The sequence below is a fragment of the Hoplias malabaricus genome, chromosome Y (assembly GCF_029633855.1).
Source record: "Hoplias malabaricus isolate fHopMal1 chromosome Y, fHopMal1.hap1, whole genome shotgun sequence".
Lineage (NCBI taxonomy): Eukaryota > Metazoa > Chordata > Actinopteri > Characiformes > Erythrinidae > Hoplias > Hoplias malabaricus.
This window is the reverse complement of record NC_089820.1, coordinates 62989442-63011390: the sequence shown is the minus strand read 5'-3', so window position 1 is coordinate 63011390 and position 21949 is coordinate 62989442. Positions and strand designations below refer to the sequence as shown.

Here is a 21949-nt window from a genome sequence, read left to right as displayed (position 1 = left end):
AGACGAATAGAAAGTCAATAGCACCGTGAGGATGTTGTCTCGCTGCTTGCCTTGTTTGTCTGTCTCTTGCCTGATCATTTTCTTCATTAGGAGCTAACCGACTCCAAATGAACTTGCTGTTGTTGTTTTTGTGTGTATGAAGGAAATTAATTACAGACAGATTGGCTTGTGGGTGACAAAGCTAAGCTTGGAAATCAAATAACATTAGCTAATTATGTAATTGATTTTCAGAAAGTGAGTGCGATCCATTGCTTTCTGTGATGATTTTTTTATTATTATTTTTTTAAGAGAGTCCTCAAAGTCATGGGATTTGGGTGGATGAAAGAGTCTGGGGATGCTCCCGTGATGGACAGTTGTGCAGTGACCAGATTGCCGGCTCTTGGTTCTATGTTAGCGTGGCTGATTAGCGCGCTCGCGGCTTCGTTAGCCGATTGTGCGGCGAGGGTCCCTTTTGCCGATAATGCGGAGGGTCTGATTGCGTGACTTTGTGTAGGTTTGTTGGCCTGAGGACTCTGGAGAGAGAGAGACTGAATATGGCTCTGATGGATAGATTGATTTCGTGATTATAGCATTGATAGCTCCTCTCTCGCTCAGGTCTAGACCAGCCATGTGTGTATGTGTGTGTGTGTATCTGCCTACAGCGATGCTAGCTGACCTTTGTATCTCACGTCTGGCAGCAGCTCCCTTATTATTAGGACAGAGAGGATGTGTCCTGGGAGTAATGAGACAGTGGAGGTGGAACAAGCTCCATATTCTCCGGCTGTAACGCGCTGACCCCATTGGTTGTTTGGGGATATCAAACGTGAAGAGCGCTTTTTTTCAATTACGATATAAAAAGGACTGTGTTTTTCATGATTTTCAGCGACATCATTGTCTCAGGTTGATTCCCACCAATGGACCACACCCCTATGTCCCCAATAAACCCCCCACCACCACCCCCCACCCCTTCACTCCACTCTCAGTGATTCTGTCTCATTGTTTGGAGTTCCAGGCCTAAATAGTCTCGTCGAGGGGTGCAATCAGTCAACAGATTGCAGTGTGATTGCGATTTTTTTTTTTTTTTTTCTTTTGGCTTTCACTTGGACACAGACAGAGAGACCGGAGATCTGTCGTCTGAAAGTGGGCACCCACACACACACACACACACAAAGCCTCTCCCGTTGAGAACACATTCCCTAATTAAGACTGACAGAAGCTGGCGAGAACCTCCATCCTCTCCATCCCTTTCTTTCCAAAACGTCTCCCTCAGTCTCACACTGGCTTTCTTTCTTTTTCCTTCTGAACAGTCAGTCTTTTCTCCCATCTCTGATTCATTTCCAAAATGGTTTATCCCAATGCTCGTCCTGTGTCTTGTATCTGACTCTTCTCCAAACCCGCTATGCTATTATTGTCAACCCCCCCCCACCCCCACCATCACAAATGTACTACGTTCATACGTTGATCAGAGTAATGCATTGTATTGGTCAAGTGTATTTAGTTTTAATTCATTAAGCTCCAATCGGAGATAACTGAAGCAAACTAATATTTATATCAACATTTTATTTACTGAACAACAATTTCAATATATTTCAAAAATATATCTTCATTTTCACAGAAACTTGGATGAATTACACATAAGAAACACTCTAAATAAGTCATTATTTTCTCATTTCAAGTAAAAATAAAAAATGCTTTGAATTAAAATGTTAAAATTATATTATTTTTTAAAAAGTATTAAAATAAAGTAAGAATTTTATTGCCTTTTTTACCACAAGCTTCACAATGTTGACCACCCTCCTCCGCTCACTGCACAACCAGCAGCTGATACACAACTCACCATTAACATGAGTATCTTTAGCGTCACAAGAATCCTCCAACAATGTCCTGACCATTATAATCATCATCATCATCACTGTCACCATCAGCAACACCATCGTAATCATTATCATCATCATTATCCTGAAAACTCAGTTCTGTATCATCGCCATCATCACTGTAATCACCAACTATCATCTTCAGAAATGACATCATCGCCTCCAATGTCTTTCTGCAGCCATCATCAGTGCCGCTGCCATTAAAACCATGACCTTCATTATGTCACGGCGCATTTTCTTGACGACTTCATGGGCGTGGATGAGTTTCAGCGGATTGATGCCGTACACCGGTGTGTAAATCCCCTACAGTACGTCTGAGCCCTACGTCGTGTAATTGAGCGAGACGAATAGAAAGTCAATAGCACCGTGAGGATGTTGTCTCGCTGCTTGCCTTGTTTGTCTGTCTCTTGCCTGATCATTTTCTTCATTAGGAGCTAACCGACTCCAAATGAACTTGCTGTTGTTGTTTTTGTGTGTATGAAGGAAATTAATTACAGACAGATTGGCTTGTGGGTGACAAAGCTAAGCTTGGAAATCAAATAACATTAGATAATTATGTAATTGATTTTCAGAAAGTGAGTGCGATCCATTGCTTTCTGTGATGATTTTTTTATTATTATTTTTTTAAGAGAGTCCTCAAAGTCATGGGATTTGGGTGGATGAAAGAGTCTGGGGATGCTCCCGTGATGGACAGTTGTGCAGTGACCAGATTGCCGGCTCTTGGTTCTATGTTAGCGTGGCTGATTAGCGCGCTCGCGGCTTCGTTAGCCGATTGTGCGGCGAGGGTCCCTTTTGCCGATAATGCGGAGGGTCTGATTGCGTGACTTTGTGTAGGTTTGTTGGCCTGAGGACTCTGGAGAGAGAGAGACTGAATATGGCTCTGATGGATAGATTGATTTCGTGATTATAGCATTGATAGCTCCTCTCTCGCTCAGGTCTAGACCAGCCATGTGTGTATGTGTGTGTGTGTATCTGCCTACAGCGATGCTAGCTGACCTTTGTATCTCACGTCTGGCAGCAGCTCCCTTATTATTAGGACAGAGAGGATGTGTCCTGGGAGTAATGAGACAGTGGAGGTGGAACAAGCTCCATATTCTCCGGCTGTAACGCGCTGACCCCATTGGTTGTTTGGGGATATCAAACGTGAAGAGCGCTTTTTTTCAATTACGATATAAAAAGGACTGTGTTTTTCATGATTTTCAGCGACATCATTGTCTCAGGTTGATTCCCACCAATGGACCACACCCCTATGTCCCCAATAAACCCCCCACCACCACCCCCCACCCCTTCACTCCACTCTCAGTGATTCTGTCTCATTGTTTGGAGTTCCAGGCCTAAATAGTCTCGTCGAGGGGTGCAATCAGTCAACAGATTGCAGTGTGATTGCGATTTTTTTTTTTTTTTTTCTTTTGGCTTTCACTTGGACACAGACAGAGAGACCGGAGATCTGTCGTCTGAAAGTGGGCACCCACACACACACACACACACAAAGCCTCTCCCGTTGAGAACACATTCCCTAATTAAGACTGACAGAAGCTGGCGAGAACCTCCATCCTCTCCATCCCTTTCTTTCCAAAACGTCTCCCTCAGTCTCACACTGGCTTTCTTTCTTTTTCCTTCTGAACAGTCAGTCTTTTCTCCCATCTCTGATTCATTTCCAAAATGGTTTATCCCAATGCTCGTCCTGTGTCTTGTATCTGACTCTTCTCCAAACCCGCTATGCTATTATTGTCAACCCCCCCCCACCCCCACCATCACAAATGTACTACGTTCATACGTTGATCAGAGTAATGCATTGTATTGGTCAAGTGTATTTAGTTTTAATTCATTAAGCTCCAATCGGAGATAACTGAAGCAAACTAATATTTATATCAACATTTTATTTACTGAACAACAATTTCAATATATTTCAAAAATATATCTTCATTTTCACAGAAACTTGGATGAATTACACATAAGAAACACTCTAAATAAGTCATTATTTTCTCATTTCAAGTAAAAATAAAAAATGCTTTGAATTAAAATGTTAAAATTATATTATTTTTTAAAAAGTATTAAAATAAAGTAAGAATTTTATTGCCTTTTTTACCACAAGCTTCACAATGTTGACCACCCTCCTCCGCTCACTGCACAACCAGCAGCTGATTGGCTAATTTTGTAAATGGGTTAGACTTTATCTCTAAACAGAGCCTTAAGCCTCATGAGAACTTCCACTCGTATTAGTACAGTCCTCTGATACTGCAGCTGTCTTCAGGATCAGTAAAGTGTTCTTCTCTATCTTTTTCTCCCAACGGTCTCCACATTATCGTCCAATGAGCTATTTTTCTTGGGCCAGGACATAGGTGCCTGGAGCCTGGCCCTGTGTGGGTCGCTCAGTCGAGTCACAAAACTCATCATAGTAGTCCCTCTATTATTGACCTCTGGTATAGGTACTTTCAGGTTCACTAAATGTAAGGTAGGAACAGTGTAAATGTACCTTCAGTGGTAGGTGGTCTGAAGATTGCCTCAGTCTAGTAAATGTCAGTGGTTTTAAAATGCATTTGTTTACATTATAGCTACACGACGTAACCTCATCCAGAAGCAATGGTGAATATCTGTTTTAATGCATTCATTCGTTTTGTGTAATCACTTCATCCTGAACACCCAGAAACACTGGCCACTAGGAAAGTACACACCATAGACATGTTAATAAGGTTCTGTCCCCTATCCGAAGTCTTCTTGAGGGAACCACCCCAGAGAAGTGAAAGGTAACACTTTCAAAGCATGGAAACTGACTGCGTGTATTTTACATGTGGGCAACATTTTTTGACGTCCCCTTAGTGTCTCACCGTATCGTTGTTATTGCTCCGCCCTGGTGTCCAGCTCTGTATTAAGATCCCCAGTGCCCTTCCGCTCCTCCACGAAATCCTCACCTCCTTTAACAGCAGGATTAGCCACTGCCTCGCCTCACCTCGGCTGAGCTGCAAAGTTATTTTAGGCGAAGGAGACCCGGCCCGGGGCTGTTCACTCATGGATAGAGAAGGACGCTGAGAGTGTGTGTGTGTGTGTGTGTTTGGGGGAGTGGGGTGCTAAAGAGGATTAGCTGAGGTATACGGAGAGAACATATCTTCCTTTTTTTCTCGTTGTTTGTGAGGAATGAATTAAGGAGCACTGCGCACATTGTCAGGAGATATTCATCCATGCAGCGCAACTCCAGGATGAGGCTACGACACAATAATATATATATACAGTATATAATAAAGAAATTTTTAGAACAAAACCTTGTATTTGGTCATGTGTATCTCTTCCATTGCAATTGGGGGAAAAATCCTGATCCATTTATTGTAGGGCCTTTATGACCTCTATGACCTGGGGTCCTGAAATTCAACATATTTGGAGATACAAGGTTTTGTTCTAACAACATTAATATGTCAGTATAGTCTTCTTTTACCAGTATACACTACAAACTGTTTGTAGACACTGCTTGTGGTACAGTAAGTAACCTCCACTACTTCAATGTGTCCATTTAGGACACACATCTTGTATAAACCGACATGCTTCTAAAGTGTTGGCCAGAGGAGTGTAAAACAGCTCAGTGTTGGGCCATGGAGCAGTGGAACTGTGTTCTCTGGAATGACCCTCATTTCATAGGATTCCCTGTAACACTATTAACATTTCCCAACAAGGCCCTTTGATTCAGTTTATTACCTTCTAATTAATTAGTTAATAATTGATCGTGTAATTAAGCTGCAGTGTTGACGTTATCCCAACACATGAAATATGGAATTCGGTACTTTAAAATGGTTTTGTTTTGTCTTATGCATGACTTTTCAGGTTTAATCTCACATCTGAGTTTGTTACATTGTAATTACACCACTCTGAACATAATGAATGTGTAACGCTCGGGTCTTGCTGGGTCTGTTTACATGGTGCTCTGATTTAGACATGGTTGATAACATAATTAAGCTTTAGTATTCACAGCAGAGTCATGGCAGGTCCCTAAGCCTCCTCACTTCCACATTAAAGCAGCCACATTTGAAATCTCGGGTCGCTCTTTGCATTGAGTCTGAGTTTCAGGATGAATGGATTCAAATGCTACAGATTAATTAGGCTATTAATTATGTATTAAATATATTAATTATGTAATTAGAAGCTAATAAAGTGAACTGAAGGCTCAACACTCATCTGTGAAACAATGAAGCTTTCGCTGGAACCTGTAATGTATCGAGCTGTATACTGTGTGATATATTGACGTGATATTACAGATTAATTACGCTATCAATTATGTAATTACAAGGTGATAAATTTAACAGAAAGATGAAAGCTCCTCTGTAAAATAAACAGCTCTGACTCTCGTGAACTATGTATCTCTTTTAATTACTAATAATATTAATATATATTTTAATAATAATATATACACTAAATAGTATTTAATATAATATTCCAAACAACACAGCATTCAACAGTCTGCTTTGTGTTACCTTTTAGAAAAAGATGAAACACCGTTATTGATCCCGTAAGTGGTACTGCTTCTCCACATTAGACACATCCATAGCAGTGAACACACACTAGTGAGCAATTCTTGATGCACACTAGGGGCAGTGAACACACACACACAACCAGAGCAAGGCACTGCCGGTAAATTTTGTTACAAATATTGTAATTACAATGTAATAAATGGGGCAGCTGTGGCCGTGGAGCAGTTTAGGGGTTATGTGCCTTGCTCAAGGGCACTTCAGCCATGAATGAATTTTCTCTTGCCAGTCTCGGGAATTGAACCGGCACCCCTCCGGCCTCAAGCTCGCTTCTCTAACCTCAAGGCCACAGCTGCCCCCTTTAATTACATTGTAATTACAAAATTTTTAAGAGAATTTATATGTAGCATTTAAGACGTGCCTTGTATGTCTGTATAATGCCACTAACAATGCAGAGTTTATAAGTCAGTTTTGCTTTGTATATGTTTTAATTCTATATGTTCTTTCAATTGAATGTATTACATTGTTATTACACAATTTAGCATTTAGTCATGCCAGGTCTTCCTAAAGCAGGGTTCAACAGTCCATATTGTTTGGTAGATGATTGTGTAGATGATTAGTCTTCTGATTTAATTATGGAAATACAATGTTTATAATAATAAAGAATATTTTTTGAAGTAATGATGGTATTTAAAAGTAATGCTGAGTTCTAGTTTAAAGATGAGCAAGGAGCCCTCTTTATTACATTGTACTTATATAAATTTAGAATGTAAATGGTCGGTAGCATTCCAGTTAATCCAGGTCAGTCTGTATAGTTCAGCAGTCAGTATTGATTTGTAGATGAGTATTGATTTGTCAATTTAATGAATAATGTTGTAATTACACCATTTATAACACAGGTGAATTAACAAGTCAAATTTAATCACACATCTATGTGACGTTCCAAACAGGCCAGAGGTCAAGAGTTTAAACCTATCGGTTAGTTTAGTTTTATTTCCAGATGCATTTTTGCCAGTGTTGCAGCGAGGTCATCTCAAAATATTCCAATCCTTATCTCCACATAATGATATCTTCTGTGGCAGATGTTTTTTGGCTTCGTCTCAGGGAGTCTTCCTTTCCCTCATTACTCCACAGCCTAAGGTGGAGGAACAGAGAGGTCAGCCAAGCCCCGGGCTCCCTGGGACAATCCTGACCACAGGGTCGCATGAGCATCAGAATCTGAGCCCATCAAACAGCTGGGGACCCCTATCTTCCCGAGATTCAAATTAAACAGTAGTTTGAACCCTTAATCCTGTATTGATAGTGCTGTATATATACATTCTTAACATGTTACACAGCAAATACAATGCCTCATAAGACATGGGATAAACATATGTAGTTGCTTACTTGTAGTTACATGAAAACACTGAAAAATGAAAAATATCGGTACAACTTTTTAATGCATTAATGCAGTAAAATATCTACAAGGACCGTGTAAAACATGAGGATACGAAATCTTAAAACGAGGTGTTGTATTAAGTCTTATGAATGTATTTTTTTATATCTTATATATAGAGGATTCCAACCTGGTCTCAAGGTCAATTTTTAGGTCAAGGTCAATTCTGACAAAACAAACATTCCCAGAGTTTCAACTATGTATCTGAAATATATTCTACCTTTTTTGCTGATGCCTACCCAGCTTTAAAAAACAAACAAGCAAAAAAAAAAAAAAAAAAACCTTAACCATGACCCAGACCATAACCCTAACCCTTTATCCTACCTCTAACCCAAACCTTAACCCTAACCTCCAGAAGGCTGGGAAAGGATTTTCTGCCATGTAGTGTACTTCCACATCAGTTTACAGCACTGTTTCTACAGCATTTCTTCATCAAGGGTATAGCACAGTTTTTTTTTATTATTATTGGAGATTGGTGGTGCAGCAGGTAGTGTCGCAGTCACACAGCTCCTAGAGGTTGTGGGTTCGATTCCCGCTCCGGGTGACTGTCTGTGAGGAGTGTGGTGTGTTCTCCCTGTGTCTGCGTGGGTTTCCTCCGGGTGACTGTCTGTGAGGAGTGTGGTGTGTTCTCTCTGTGTCTGCGTGGGTTTCCTCCGGGTGACTGTCTGTGAGGAGTGTGGTGTGTTCTCCCTGTGTCTGCGTGGGTTTCCTCCGGGTGACTGTCTGTGAGGAGTGTGGTGTGTTCTCTCTGTGTCTGCGTGGGTTTCCTCTGGGTGACTGTCTGTGAGGAGTGTGGTGTGTTCTCCCTGTGTCTGCGTGGGTTTCCTCCGGGTGACTGTCTGTGAGGAGTGCGGTGTGTTCTCTCTGTGTCTGCGTGGGTTTCCTCCGGCTGACTGTCTGTGAGGAGTGTGGTGTGTTCTCACTGTGTCTGCGTGGGCTTCCTCCGGGTGACTGTCTGTGAGGAGTGTGGTGTGTTCTCCCTGTGTCTGCGTGGGTTTCCTCTGGGTGACTGTCTGTGAGGAGTGTGGTGTGTTCTCCCTGTTTCTGCATGGGTTTCGTCTGGGTGACTGTCTGTGAGGAGTGTGGTGTGTTCTCCCTGTGTCTGCGTGGGTTTCCTCCGGGTGACTGTCTGTGAGGAGTGTGGTGTATTCTCCCTGTGTCTGCGTGGGTTTCCTCCGGGTGACTGTCTGTGAGGAGTGTGGTGTATTCTCCCTGTGTCTGCGTGGGTTTCCTCCGGGTGCTCTGGTTTCCTCCCACAGTCCAAAACACACATTGGTAGGTGAATTGATGACTCAAAAGTGTGAGTGTGTGTGTGTGTGTGTGTGTGTGTGTGTGTGTGTGTTTCTGTGTTGCCCTGTGAAGGACTGGTGCCCCCTCCAGGGTGTATTCCCACCTTGCACCCAATGATTCCAGGTAGGCTCTGAACCCACCGCAACCCTGAACTGGATAAGGGTTACAGATAATGAATGAATGAATGAATATTGGACATTTTTCTGGATTTAAAATGAGTGTCACCAACACGTTCTATAGTAAGTTTTCCCCAAGAACGTAACTCCCTGAGATAGAAAGCAGTTCAGATCTTGCCAAAGAGCAATTGACAAAGGACCTATTTTGGGAATAAAGCCAGAGCCCCTGTATTTTATCTTCTTTCGGTTAGTGCCTTGGGCAAGAAACTGTCAAATCCTGATTTAGTCAAAACCATATCAAATCAAAGAAGGTACTTTGATGAACCTGAAGCTCACGCTGAAGCTAAATGTGCTCGGAATATTTGGTCAACCAAAAAAGGCACAACAACCAAAAAAAATCTCTTTCTAACTTTTTACAGGCTGCGTACACGGAAAGACAATTGATGGGGACGTCCTGCTGAGCCCCTCTGTTGGCTGGCCATGCTGTTTGAGGGAGCTCTGACAATGCATGTGTTCAATCAGACAATCTGTCTCTAATCCCATTGAGCAGATATAGAGAGAGAAGCTGGTGATGCCTGGGAACATCTCTCTCCATGAAGGGGGTCAAGTAAGGTTCTCCTCCAAGCATGTTGAACAGAAACATGGGTAAACAAAGGGAAGATGTAACACGAATGCTGAACAGAGGGCAAGTAAATTCACAGTTGGACTCCTTTGGACAGGATTCAGTCCTTACTCAGCTGACCAATTAGAGGCTCAGTAAAGTGACCATTCATGCTAGTCAGGTATGGCTGGTGTCTGACCAGTTGGATCTGCCTCTTTATACAAAACAGAAGTTGAAATTACGTGACCAAACATATCACAAGGTGTTAGGTTCCTTGGGCCAACAATCTAAAGCTATTTTTGAGCTTTGCTTGCAGTGAACTCATCCTTATGAAGAACCAGCGCTCACTTGCCTCCTTCGCAGTAAACGGCAATTTATTTTAGCAGATAATGCAGTAGCCGTGGAAGGCCGGTGGCAGACGGGTGCTGTAAACTACAGCCGGCTCTAGTGCGGTCGTATAAACGTCCAGCAGACAGAGAAGATCTCCGGCTGCATCTCCATTAGCAGCTGCTGCCCTGGGGTTATTGTGGCGAGCGCTAAAGCTCAGCCAGACACAGGGAGAGTGGCAGTGCATAATCTAGCCGGCGATGGCTCATTTTTACGAGGTCGATGAGGACGAGCCCCCCGCAAAAAATATATTCCACTTGTTGTTTAATTGATTCTGGATGATGGATTGTTTTCTCAATCCAATTACAGCAAATTGGGGATAATGTTAAATTGATCCACCGCTCGCCGCCGAACATCCATCTTGTGTCACCACAGCAGCAAAGCAAGCAAGCTGAATCACGTCTTTAAGTGGGAACGGTCAGTAACTGTACAGTCCGGCAAGACAGTCTATATAACACTCACCATAATCGCCACAGCCCTCCGCGCCCCCGGAGACTCTGTGCGTTTGGTAAATGGCAAGAGTGGATATTTATTCTTTGTTTTTTTTCCCTCCCCAGACTGTTTTAGTGGAGTGAAGTAATGCACATTGATGGGGTGCAAGCTTGCATTCCCTTAACGACTTACGGAAAGAGGCAGGGTTATGTTTCGAGGAAAGTCTCAGAAATGTAATGTCATCTTCCTTTATCTGTGGACTTGATGATGACAGAATAATGAAATTATTTACAGAGGACATATTATGAAAAGTTATTTGTTCAGGGCACTGTGAAATAAGACCACACAGTCATCAGACAGATGTTCGAAAACTAAAGTGAGAAGTGATAAAAATAAGAAAGAGGAATGAGCTAAAACGGCTAAAACAAAAGTTGAAAAGGAAGAACCGAGCTAAACAGAATGTTGCACAAGCTGTTTGGGAGCTGTGTGGCTTGTTATCTTTTTAAAGAACAGGGATGTTTAGACAGGGCGAGAGCGCAGCTGTGGTGTTTGATCCTTGTGGTATTTTGACCAAAGCAGGTCAAAGACATTTCACTAAGATTCCACTTGTGAAAAAGGAGAGAATATGTCACTTTTAACGTTCCAAAAGGGGTCTGAACTGTGATGGAATTGTTCTCACATTAATACTGCATCATATGGTGTTCCCTTCCAAGTGTGTTGTGCTCCAATGATATATGATAATCATAAAGATACTCGCAATTATACAACGAAGTGTGTCTTCCCATCTGTGGCAGTGAACAAACACACACACACACACAGAGAGCAGCCATCTCCGACGTTGTGGGTTTGTGGGAATAGAACCAATGACCTTTCAGTCCTAAGTCCTCTTCTCTAACCATTAGGCCACAGCTCCCCACATGATTCATACGTCTGAGAGGAGCATGTGCCCCCTTCCCCTCCAGCTTAATGGAACTGGGGGAGTTCTAGCTAACGATACTCTCAAGAAATATCTTAATGTGGGGTCAGGGTTTCAATCTTAGCCCATGCTCCAGTGTGGGAAGGTGATGAGTGTGTGTGTGTGTGTGTGTGTGTGTGTATGTGTGTGTTCACGCACAGCATCCCCAGGCCTCTCTCAGCTCTCTAAGCCTGTCTGGCCCTGGGAGTCTACACCATGCCTAAGGATGAAGTATGAGTGTGTGGCACCATATTTCACACTCTCCATGGCAGGCCGATGGACGGATCATTAGATGTTTACTCCCTTTCCCACACACACACACACACATACACACACACACATAAAACCTCCCCCTCTCTCAACTGTCTCTCTTTCTAGCTTTCCTCATCTCTCTCTCTCTCTCTCCCTCCCTCTCTCTCCCATCCCAGGATGTGCCGCAGCCATGCAGCTGTCCTCCCTGTGCTGTGTCCCTTGTCCTGGGAGAGAAATCCCTTCATAAATGGAACTAGTTCTTCGGCACAAGTGTTGTTTCTGCACTGACATATTTTCCCCATGTGTGAGAAGAAATATATAAAAGTGGCCACTGTTGTAGTCATCACCTACAATCTGAAATGAACATCCAGTTTAGTAAAGCTAAACTGGCAATGTGCTAAACTTGCAATGAAATCGAGGAGCCAAGCCTGTGCTTCCGAAGACAACCATTGGCTCATGAGCTGCTGATCACTCTTCTGCTATTGACTGTCTGGCGAAACATCTGTTTACATTAGGGCATATTTCATGCTCATTTTATGCAAATGACTTTACAGATGACTGGGTCATGACCCCTGCACATGTCCTCGTTTCAATGCACTGAAGCTGATTCATGAGTTTCACTCAAATCCGGCTCTAATCACTGGCTCGTTTGGAGGTCATTTGAATCAGAGAGTCATTCAGAGCTCTGCTGTCTGTGTTCATTCATACACAATACACAACACTGAAGAATAAGGGTCACTGGACCTCACTCACACAGTACACTCTCAGACAAAAGGTACAGTAGAGGTACATTATTAGTCACTAAAGGTACAAACTGTGTAAATGTACCTTTAAAGGTACAACTGTGTTTAAAAGTCCAGTATTGTTCCCTATAGGTACATTACATTCTCTTCTCTGGAAGGAGAGATAATTGTTTGTAATGTTTCATTATAGAACTGTGTCATATAAAAAAATCCTGGAGATTAAATTGGGCGTATGAAATCAACACAATTTAAAATCTACAATTAAATAAGATACAATTATGTTCCAGTAACACATTTTCTGAGAGTGTAGGGTGAAACAAAGGTCAACCATCTAATGGACAATAGCATTGGACAAAGGGCAATTGCCAATGGACAATGCTTATCCACTTTATTGCATTTTCATTGGGTAAATTTGGGCCCTAGTACTTGAAACGGTGGATTAGAGACTAAACCATGACGTGTAAACTTTGTAGAATACTGATTGGCCAGAGAGGCTTGTCAATCACTTTCAAATGCAGACGTCCACCACAAAGTAGCCATCTATGAAGTATCCAACCTAGAGTAGCACTCACAATTGTTTAGATCTGACTCAACGGCAGCTCTTAAAATGACACTGTTGTCTTCTAAAAAAGGTTTAAATGCTCCTTGGTTTTCGAGGTGGAGGGTGCCACAAAGAACAAACAAAACTCTACTGATCTGAAGTGATGCACAGAGCTGTGTTGGGTCCCAAAGAACAGCAACAACAGGACCACACAAGGAAACAATTCTTAATGTTACCACTGTTGAGAATAACCATTGGAGAATAAGAGTTTTGCAGCATCACTGACAATTTTTGGAGGGTTTGGGAGTGAATATGCTAATGCTCCAGCTTCCAGGGACCAAGCACCAAAAAGCAAGTAGAATAGAGTCAGGTAGAGTAAGTTGGAAGTAGGAAATGTGTCAACTGTGGTAGGGATTGTGACACAGGGGCGAATGGGAGAGGGTTAAGACTGGTGTTTCATGATGGACAGGTGTCTGTGAATTACACAGATTGGTATATAGATTCACAAACTATGTATAAGTTGTGGAATATTCCCATTGAAACCAGGCTACAATTTCAGGAAACCAAATACAACCTGCAATCCTCCTTGTTTCTAAATTCCCCACTTATTTAGGTGCCACACTCCCACATTTTGCGCGATCCCAGTTCAAACAAGGGACCCTAGCTGATAAACTGCACATTTAAAACCTGGAACAAAATGCTTAGCACATCTGGTCCTGAGGATTTTCACAAGAGCCAAGCCCATCATTTAGTGATCCTCTGTTGTTTGTGTTTTACTGCATCACTCGTACACAGACAACCACATCAAAACAGTGAAATATACCAACATATATTTACCTCCTCTTTCTCCATTGCCTTGCACTGTATTAACAGAGCTTCTCTATGGTCCTGATTATAGCGAGGGGATATTTGCATGAGCTGCTGTTTATCATTGGGATCGTGTGTGTGACCCGCGCTTTCGGGGGATGGGTGCTGTGTTTTTTGACTGATGTATAATCCTGCCTTATTTTTGCAGATACAGTAGGCATATGCCGGACTCATAAAACAGGATTTAGTGCTGGGCAGCGCGGCTAAGCCATCCGTGGGAGAGTGGGGGGGTTGGGGTGGAGGCAGGGTGACCGCTGGAGCTTCGTATTTACAGCACATTTCCGCCTCTAAATCTCAGCGTCTGTGTGTGTGTGTGTGTGTGTGTGTGCCTCTGCCAATTTAACTACACACAAGCATGACAGCGCAGAGAGTGAGGAGACACAAGGGCCTCCATAGGCTTAAATCTCTGCAAGACTTTTACTGCAAAGGAAGGGATCCAAAGTGTTTGGTTGTTTCTTTGTGTGTGTGTGTGTGTGTGTGTGTGTGTGTGAGAATGTGTGAGCGCATGTAGCCTAGATATTCAGCACATCATGGAGACGAAAATTATGTCCCCATGACGTAGTTCATGATTTTAAAGTAAGCATGTGTTAGGGTTAGGATTAGGGTACTTGTAGTTATTGTCAAGGTCAGCGTAAGTCTCCACAGAGTGAATGGAAGTCTATGTAACCTTCCTTTAAGCCGTGATCTGTGTGTTACATTGTGGGGACCTGTCTTCTTTGTGAGGACCAAGAAAATATTAAAATTACATGATGAAGACGTTTTAAGATTGACATCAAGGTTAGGGTTAGGGTTAAGCTAGTAGTTCTTTTGGATAAATTAATGGTAAGAGTCACAAAATGAATGGAAGTCTATTTAACATCCCAGAACCAAGAGTATGTGTGTGTGTGTGTAGTGTAGTGTAACATTTAATGAAATATTAGTATGGAATAGACTAGAGTATTTGCTCTAGATAACAAACACTACTTCAGCTTATTGCAAAATATAGAATGGTGGTCTATAACTCTTGAGAATGCTTGGCCCTGGTCATGGTGACCATAGGCAGCTCCTCCAGTTCTATTGTCAGTTTTGCTCCATGATTCTTTATAGAGACTAAATATCCATAGACTGAATGTGTTCCAGTGGCGGATGCTGGTCTTTCAAGGAGGGGAAGCTCAATTTCGGCCATATCATAAAATGTGTCGGTTTATTTATACGTAAATTCTACCCTCCGTTCCTTTTTAAGAAAATGCTCTGTGACCCTGTCGTACCAACAAGGCGTCTTTTCCAGGGACTTGACTAGTGTCCTCTCAATGGCCAGCAGAGCTAGGCTGCTTAAACGGCCTTGGCCCATGTGAAGTGTGTCCGACTGTGCTCCCACAGATCTTTACACCAAGTGATCGCTGATTCGCTCATTTCGCTGTCAATCAAAAAGGGATTCAGCCTCAGACAGATCATCCAATCATCATGCAGAAGCTGAGCGTCCGGGCCAGCCGAGGCCAGCCCACTGCCCCATAGACCCCCAGAGACGCTGAGCGTCCGATGGGCGGGACAAAGCCCAGCATTTATCCAGTGACTCGTCTCGTTTCGCTGCACTTTGCTGCTTCGCTATTGAACTCTGTGGACGCTCAGTGTCCTCACTGTTTAAAGCACAGTGAAGCTGCGGGAATGATTGAGAGGAAAGCCGCGTCTTTACCAGTGATAAGAAGCTGATTCTGAACAAAAGTTGAGTGCGTTGTAGTGCATATTTATTCAATGACATGTACACACAACAGTATATATTTGATCACTTATTTTTTGACATTTTAGCGGAAGCTGAGCTTCCCTTGAAGTCTTAGAGCAATCGCCTCTGCTGTGTTCATAGTGGGTGCACTTTACAGTAGATGAATTTTCAGATTTTAAGGAGAGTCTAAATATTCAGAGCACTCTCAACACACATTTAACCCCGCGTTGTGATTGGGACGTTTTAATTTCAAATATTTAAGGTGGCTTGCTTAAGGCCGTTAAGCCAAATATACCCAGTGGATTAGCAAATAGCTGCTTTAATCAAACAAAGCCTTTACGGGGATGTTTTTCTTCTTTAGTGTGTGTGTGTGTGTGTGCACTGGGATAGTTCACGGTAGTAGATCGTAATTGACTAAAGCATATATTACGGTGATTAAATCAGCTGAACTCCTTAACTGGTTCTGTCCCTGCAAACCCTGTGATAAACCACCTTTCCCTCCCGAGCTGTCAGCCCTGCTGCGAAAGCCGCTCCAGGCCAAGCTGATGAATATATTGATAAAGCTAATGTACCTGATCTGGCTTAATTGAACTGAAGATAACAGCAGTTATCTTATAGGCGCTCCACAGCATTGTAGCCTAGAAATAACAGAAATAATCTCAGGTGCATTACCCAAAGAGAGAGTATTTTGAAGTCGTGTCATAAATACGGTGGTGATACTGTCTTCCTGTTCTCACTGATTTTGGACTCCATCCTAGCTTTAATTCCGAGCTGTAAATAAGGCACAGTTTCTGGGGTGAGGCTTGGGTTAGGGTTAGAACAATGGGAGTCAATAAGTCACAGACTGAGTAAAAGACTTAGGCTATCACATACGGTGGGTGTTAGTCGGTAATTCAGTCCGTCACAGTGTTGATGCCAAAAACAATGGCAAAAATTGCATGTGGTCCAGAACAAAATAAAAATAATCATTTGAAGAAACACAAACTATGATAATGATTTGCGCTTTTTTCAGCAAATAAAAAATACATGAAAAATGGTATGAATGGTAAAGTAGTCATTATTTTTGATTTAGAAAGACAGAAAATTGTCAGAAAATATGTACAGGAAAACACTTTGTGTAATGTTGTCAGGGCCAAGAGTGCTTTAATGTACGGGGTTAGCCCAGGGGCTCCAAATAATTAGGGGCCTCGGATTGGCTGTTTTTTTATTTATGGTGAAGCTTCAGGCGTATCAACCAATGATTTTGTAAATCATTTACACGTCACTCATGTTTCTGACAGTTGATTGGCCAGATTAACTCTGATAGGTGTAATATGATTGGTGGCTTTATGCTACGCAACGTGACTATTATAGTTAGGGTGTTATTAAAATGTCTGAGGTTCAAAAGTACGAGAGTGGGGTGTGTCGCTACCCGATTCACACAACTTCTCCGATTTGGATGGTGCATGCGCTGACCTTCAGGCGTATAGCTTATAGCATCTTCAAGAGTGCGTAACTTTAAACACGCATGAACATGAGTTAGACTCTTCTCACTATCCTTTACAGCTTTAAACACCTGGAAAACCTGCAAAGTGTCTTTATATACAACTTACAATATCCGTGTTGAGGTAGTCTTCTGTTAAAACAAAACATGACCACTAACGATGTGGAACACCGTACAACCAAAGAGGGCCGTGTCTCTATGAGTCTCTATGGAGCTATGAGTAAAGTGTACACAAGAATGGTGTTCTGTGCGTGTGCAGTTCACCGGGCAGCGGCGCAAATCTGATAGAGACAATTTGCAAAAGAGAAAAGCCTAAAGTCAAAAAGGAAATGAGGACAGAAGCTGATGAAAAAAACAAAAAAACAAAATAACTGGGGTGGGTGGGGGTGGGTGTTTAGCCCCTGGGCCCACAGGCAGGTTAAATCGCCTCTGGTCAGGGCGACGAGAGCGGAATTATGAAGAGTACTCGACTCTCAAAGAATGTTTTATTTGAGCACCTAGGAGCACCTTTTTCTCGACTCAAACTCGCTTTGAGGTGCTCTTTAAACTTCAAACATCAATGTTGATTAAATGCAGAATGTTTTTAAGGGAAAAATGTGCATATTCCTTCCGTATTTTTGGGGATTCATTCATTCATTCATTCATTCATTCTCTGTAACCGCATATCCAGTTCAGGGTGTGTTCAATTTGGTGTGTTTTCCCTGTGTCCGCATGGGTTTACTCCGGGTGCTCCAGTTTTCTCCCACGCCCCAAAAACACACATTGGTAGGTGGATTGTTGAGTAAAAAGTGTCCGTAGGTGTGAGTGTGTGAGTGAATGTGTGAGTGTGTGTTGCCCTGTGAAGGACTGGTGCCCCCTCCAGGGTGTGTTTCCGCCTTGCGCCTATTGATTGCGGGTAGGCTCCGGACTCTCCACGACCCTGAACTGGATAAGCTGTTACAGACAATGAATGAATGAATGAATGGATGAATGCCTCTAAAATAGTAAAACCTTACCGCAACGTACCTACACTAGGCTAAAACTAAAAATAATGAAATGACTAAAATGCAGTTACTCCGGTCCGTCAGAGACTCAGTAGGAGATGGACACTATCATATAAAGTGGATGTCAGTCAGTGTCACAGTTTGCTCGTTGCATGAATATTTCATTTAGAACTGACCAATCAAAATGGTTCAAAATGAGATAAAGCAGACACTAACAATGCTTTAATATTGTTTTGTCCACAGTGTTGGTGCTCTTGATCGTGACGGTACGAAGGCGGAAGAAGGAGCCACTGATCCTGGACGAAGATCGTGACGTCCGGGAGAACATTGTACGCTACGATGATGAGGGCGGCGGGGAGGAGGACACGGAGGCCTTTGACATGGTGGCCTTGCGCAACCTGAATGTGGCCCGGGACAGCAAGACCCGGCGGGACGTGACCCCAGAGGTGCCCACGCTCTACTGCTCCCGCCCACCTCCCTACAAGATCACACCAGACAACGGCATCTTCCGGGACTTTATATGGGACCGACTGAAGGACGCAGACGTAGACCCTTCAGCACCGCCTTACGACTCCCTGCAAACATACGCCTTCGAGGGCAGCGGCTCAGTGGCCGAGTCCCTGAGTTCCCTGGAGTCGCTCAGCACAGACTCGGAGCAGAGCTATGACTACCTCAGCGACTGGGGGCCAAGGTTTAAGAAGCTTGCTGATCTTTATGGGCATAGCGACAGCAGCAATATCTTCTCCTCCTAGCCACGGATTTCCAGTTCAAGGTTGGGTCAATCAAGGATGTAACGGAAGAGAACAATTGTCAAGACTCTTTTTGAAGAGATGTGTGGGAGGGAGGACAAAAAAGGACCATTCTCTAGGTCTGGGAGAGGATTTCCCAGCGTAGGTTCTCAACAAAAAACAAAAACAAGACTATGGTCCAGTGTGATAAGATTCTCCAAGGACAAGCTGTGGATTCTTGTGCCCTACAGTGCATTTCAAGCTGAAGAACATCATATGATGCCAAGTCTGGCCTTGGGATGTGGTCAAAACCACTAAAGAAAGAGTCTTACAGACGAGTTTCAAGCTGCCGTCACCGTGCAAGGGTGCTACTCTGGTATCTTGCAGAGACATTGGAAGGCGCTTCATCTCCATGGTGATGGTGATAAATCAAAACAGCCATTGCCCTGTACCAGTGTTCTCAGATCCGTATCTTGGTATCTGTATGTTTCTGTTTCTGTTTCTGTCAGATATTTCTATGACTCATGGGTTCTCCGAGTAAAAAAAAAAATCAATATGAATTGAGCAGCCAAGAACTGAGAAGCACCCATTCCTCGGAGGAAAAAGAAGGGAAAAAACTAATGTTTTGCCAGAAGCATTGCCTCCTGAGGAATCGCAATTTTTGCTGTGTATAAAATATCTTCTCTGAGTAGCCTCTCAACTGACAGCTGGCTTTAGTTTTGAGTTTCATACGAAATGAAGAGCTCACCGTCTTTCAAACTTTAGTTGGAAGCCCACCAATACAGAAAAAGCCCTCAGTCTTTTAGACGATAGATATACATATACCATGCATCTTTAAATGAAGGTGTTGTCTTTTTGTTTTGTTTTGTTTCTTGGGGAGGATTCCCTTCATGGAACTTCTTCACTTCATGATTTTTTTTTTTTTTTACTAAATGAACGTAGCAGCAGTGAATACAAAATGGAGGATGGTGATTCTGGATTAGACCCATTTGTCTCCCAAAAAACCAAATGTGTTTGTAGCGTCAGGTTCTGCCTCATATACTGTGTACTGTAAGTACATGCCAGCTGATTGTAGTAGTGGGAGTTGGTTTTTTAATGTGAGAAACAGCTGAAGTGTTGTAGAGTGAGGGTGCGTCTCAGTGGAAATCAGTGTTACTTTTTTTTTTTTTCCACATTATTATTGTAATTTTCCTAAAGACAACAAACATGGGTCCGGTTCTACACTATATATGTTCTAAATATGAGAAGTGAATGTTCCTTCTTAAAAGGTTTTGATTTGTTTAACCCTTAGAAATCAAAATTGATCATTTTGCTATACTCTTGAAATGTAGTTACTATGTAATTACATACTTATATAATTACCGTATTTTATTAACAGGTCGGATCCTGTATCTCTGACTGTGTTTTGATGTAAAGGAATTGACACAAACACTGCAAACCTTTATATATCTTGTTGCAAATCTATAAACAAATCTGTTCTATGCAGCTTAGACTGAAAGTTTGGATTCTGCCTTTTGACAGAATATTTCGGCTAGTCTTGATTTAATGAGTAAGAATGTTTTTATTGGTCCAATCATGGAAAGTCCACACAATGTAAATAGGTGTTTTCAATTCCGTGAAAACCTAAAAGAAAACAAAAAAAAATGGTTAGAACAAGTTTTCATTTCAACAATATCTATTGTTCCTTGTTCTTGCTTTTGTTATTATCTGTGATAATTGACTTCTAAGGGTTAACCATGTGAACAGTTGAAATACACTGCAGTCTTAGCTCTTGTACAGACTCTGTCGTAATGTTTCTTTTTGAACATGGCGGGTTTCTTTGGTTCCTGGTCAGAAGACAGTAGCCATATCTCTGTCCAGCGCCGAGTGCTGAGCTCATAAATAGGTGGTTTGTTTTGTGTCTGTGGTCAGGTGTGGTAGCGGGATGATCAGTAATCAGGGGCTTTGGCGCAGGCTTTGATGAATGACTGGAGTCACGTCGGAGCGTTTAAAAGGCCTCCGCTAAATTAGCCTCGAGTGCAGTGACTGATGACTCTGTTGTCTAGGAGAGAATAAACATACGTCCAGAAATACTACCACATGTCCACACATGGCCAGATAGGATGGACGATGCCTCAGCACTGCGGAAAATCCGCTCTATAAATCCTCCAGCCGCTGGCAGGTTAGAGTCGCTGTAGTGATTCGAGGGAGTTAATGAAACACTGAAAACTGAAGAAACTGGTCATTCTATGGTAGGTGCTTGATTATTAAGGCAGTGTGACATCTACATAAGCCTTTTGTGACAACCGACACTGACTTATGTAAATCTCTGTAAGGTCGTTTCCAACAGGCGTCAGTTATTACCACGCCTCCAAGGATGAAGCTAAATGAGCCAGCTTTTATAGCTTGTTGGAATAAGGTACTATAGATATTTATGTTGGTTTGTGTCGTTCATAAAAGGGTTACGTATACGTCCCCTTCACCTACAGTCAAATATTACACAAATTTACACATTTTCTTTGCCTCAGATATACTTCTTGACTTGGCTGCTTTTAATGTTTCAGACATTTATGGACCTCCGCTCATACAACATTTCTTCAAGAATATGAGCACTTCATTTGTTAGAGTTGCTGCCACACTGCTCCTCGATCCTGTGAGACTGGGTTCTATCCTCGCCTTGAGTCACTGTGAAGAGTTTAGTGTTTTCCCCCTTGTATCTGTTGGGGTTTCCTCTCTTAGTCCAAGAAACATACATTGCCAGGTAGACTGGCTATCTGAAATCGCCCACTAATAAAAGAAACTGGTGGCGCAAGAGCTGGTCCCAAGCCTGAAAGAATAAAACGGTTCCATCAGGAATGGGATCCAGTGTAAAACCTGTGCCGAGGTGAATACGCAGAGCAGCTGGAAAAAGGAAATAAAAAAATCAATAGCTAATTTGTTCTCCATGGCAACTCATCTGGAATGACTGTGCAGTAGACGTTGGAACCCTGCTGTGAGGATTTGTTGGCAGCCACAAGAACATTAAGCTTAAGCTCTTACTATAAACTTTTGGTACTATTTATAAATAATTATTATGTAACAACATAGTTATATAAACCTATTACATAGTAACGACAGCAGTGTTCATTTTCATTTCACAAATTCAGGCCTT

The 21949-nt window shown here is 42.4% G+C and overlaps 1 protein-coding gene across 2 annotated transcripts in view; it reads left to right on the top strand.

Annotated features, from left to right (window-relative positions):
- LOC136678006 (cadherin-7-like) overlaps window positions 1-19175 on the top strand; it is a 72880-nt gene extending 53705 nt beyond the window's left edge. For both annotated transcript variants that reach the window (XM_066655753.1, XM_066655754.1), the window contains one exon: window positions 18335-19175. In XM_066655753.1, coding sequence (XP_066511850.1) covers window positions 18335-18843 — 509 coding nt within the window. In that variant the 3' untranslated portion in view covers window positions 18844-19175. The remainder of the gene's footprint in view (window positions 1-18334) is intronic.
- Window positions 19176-21949: the final 2774 nt, after the last annotated feature.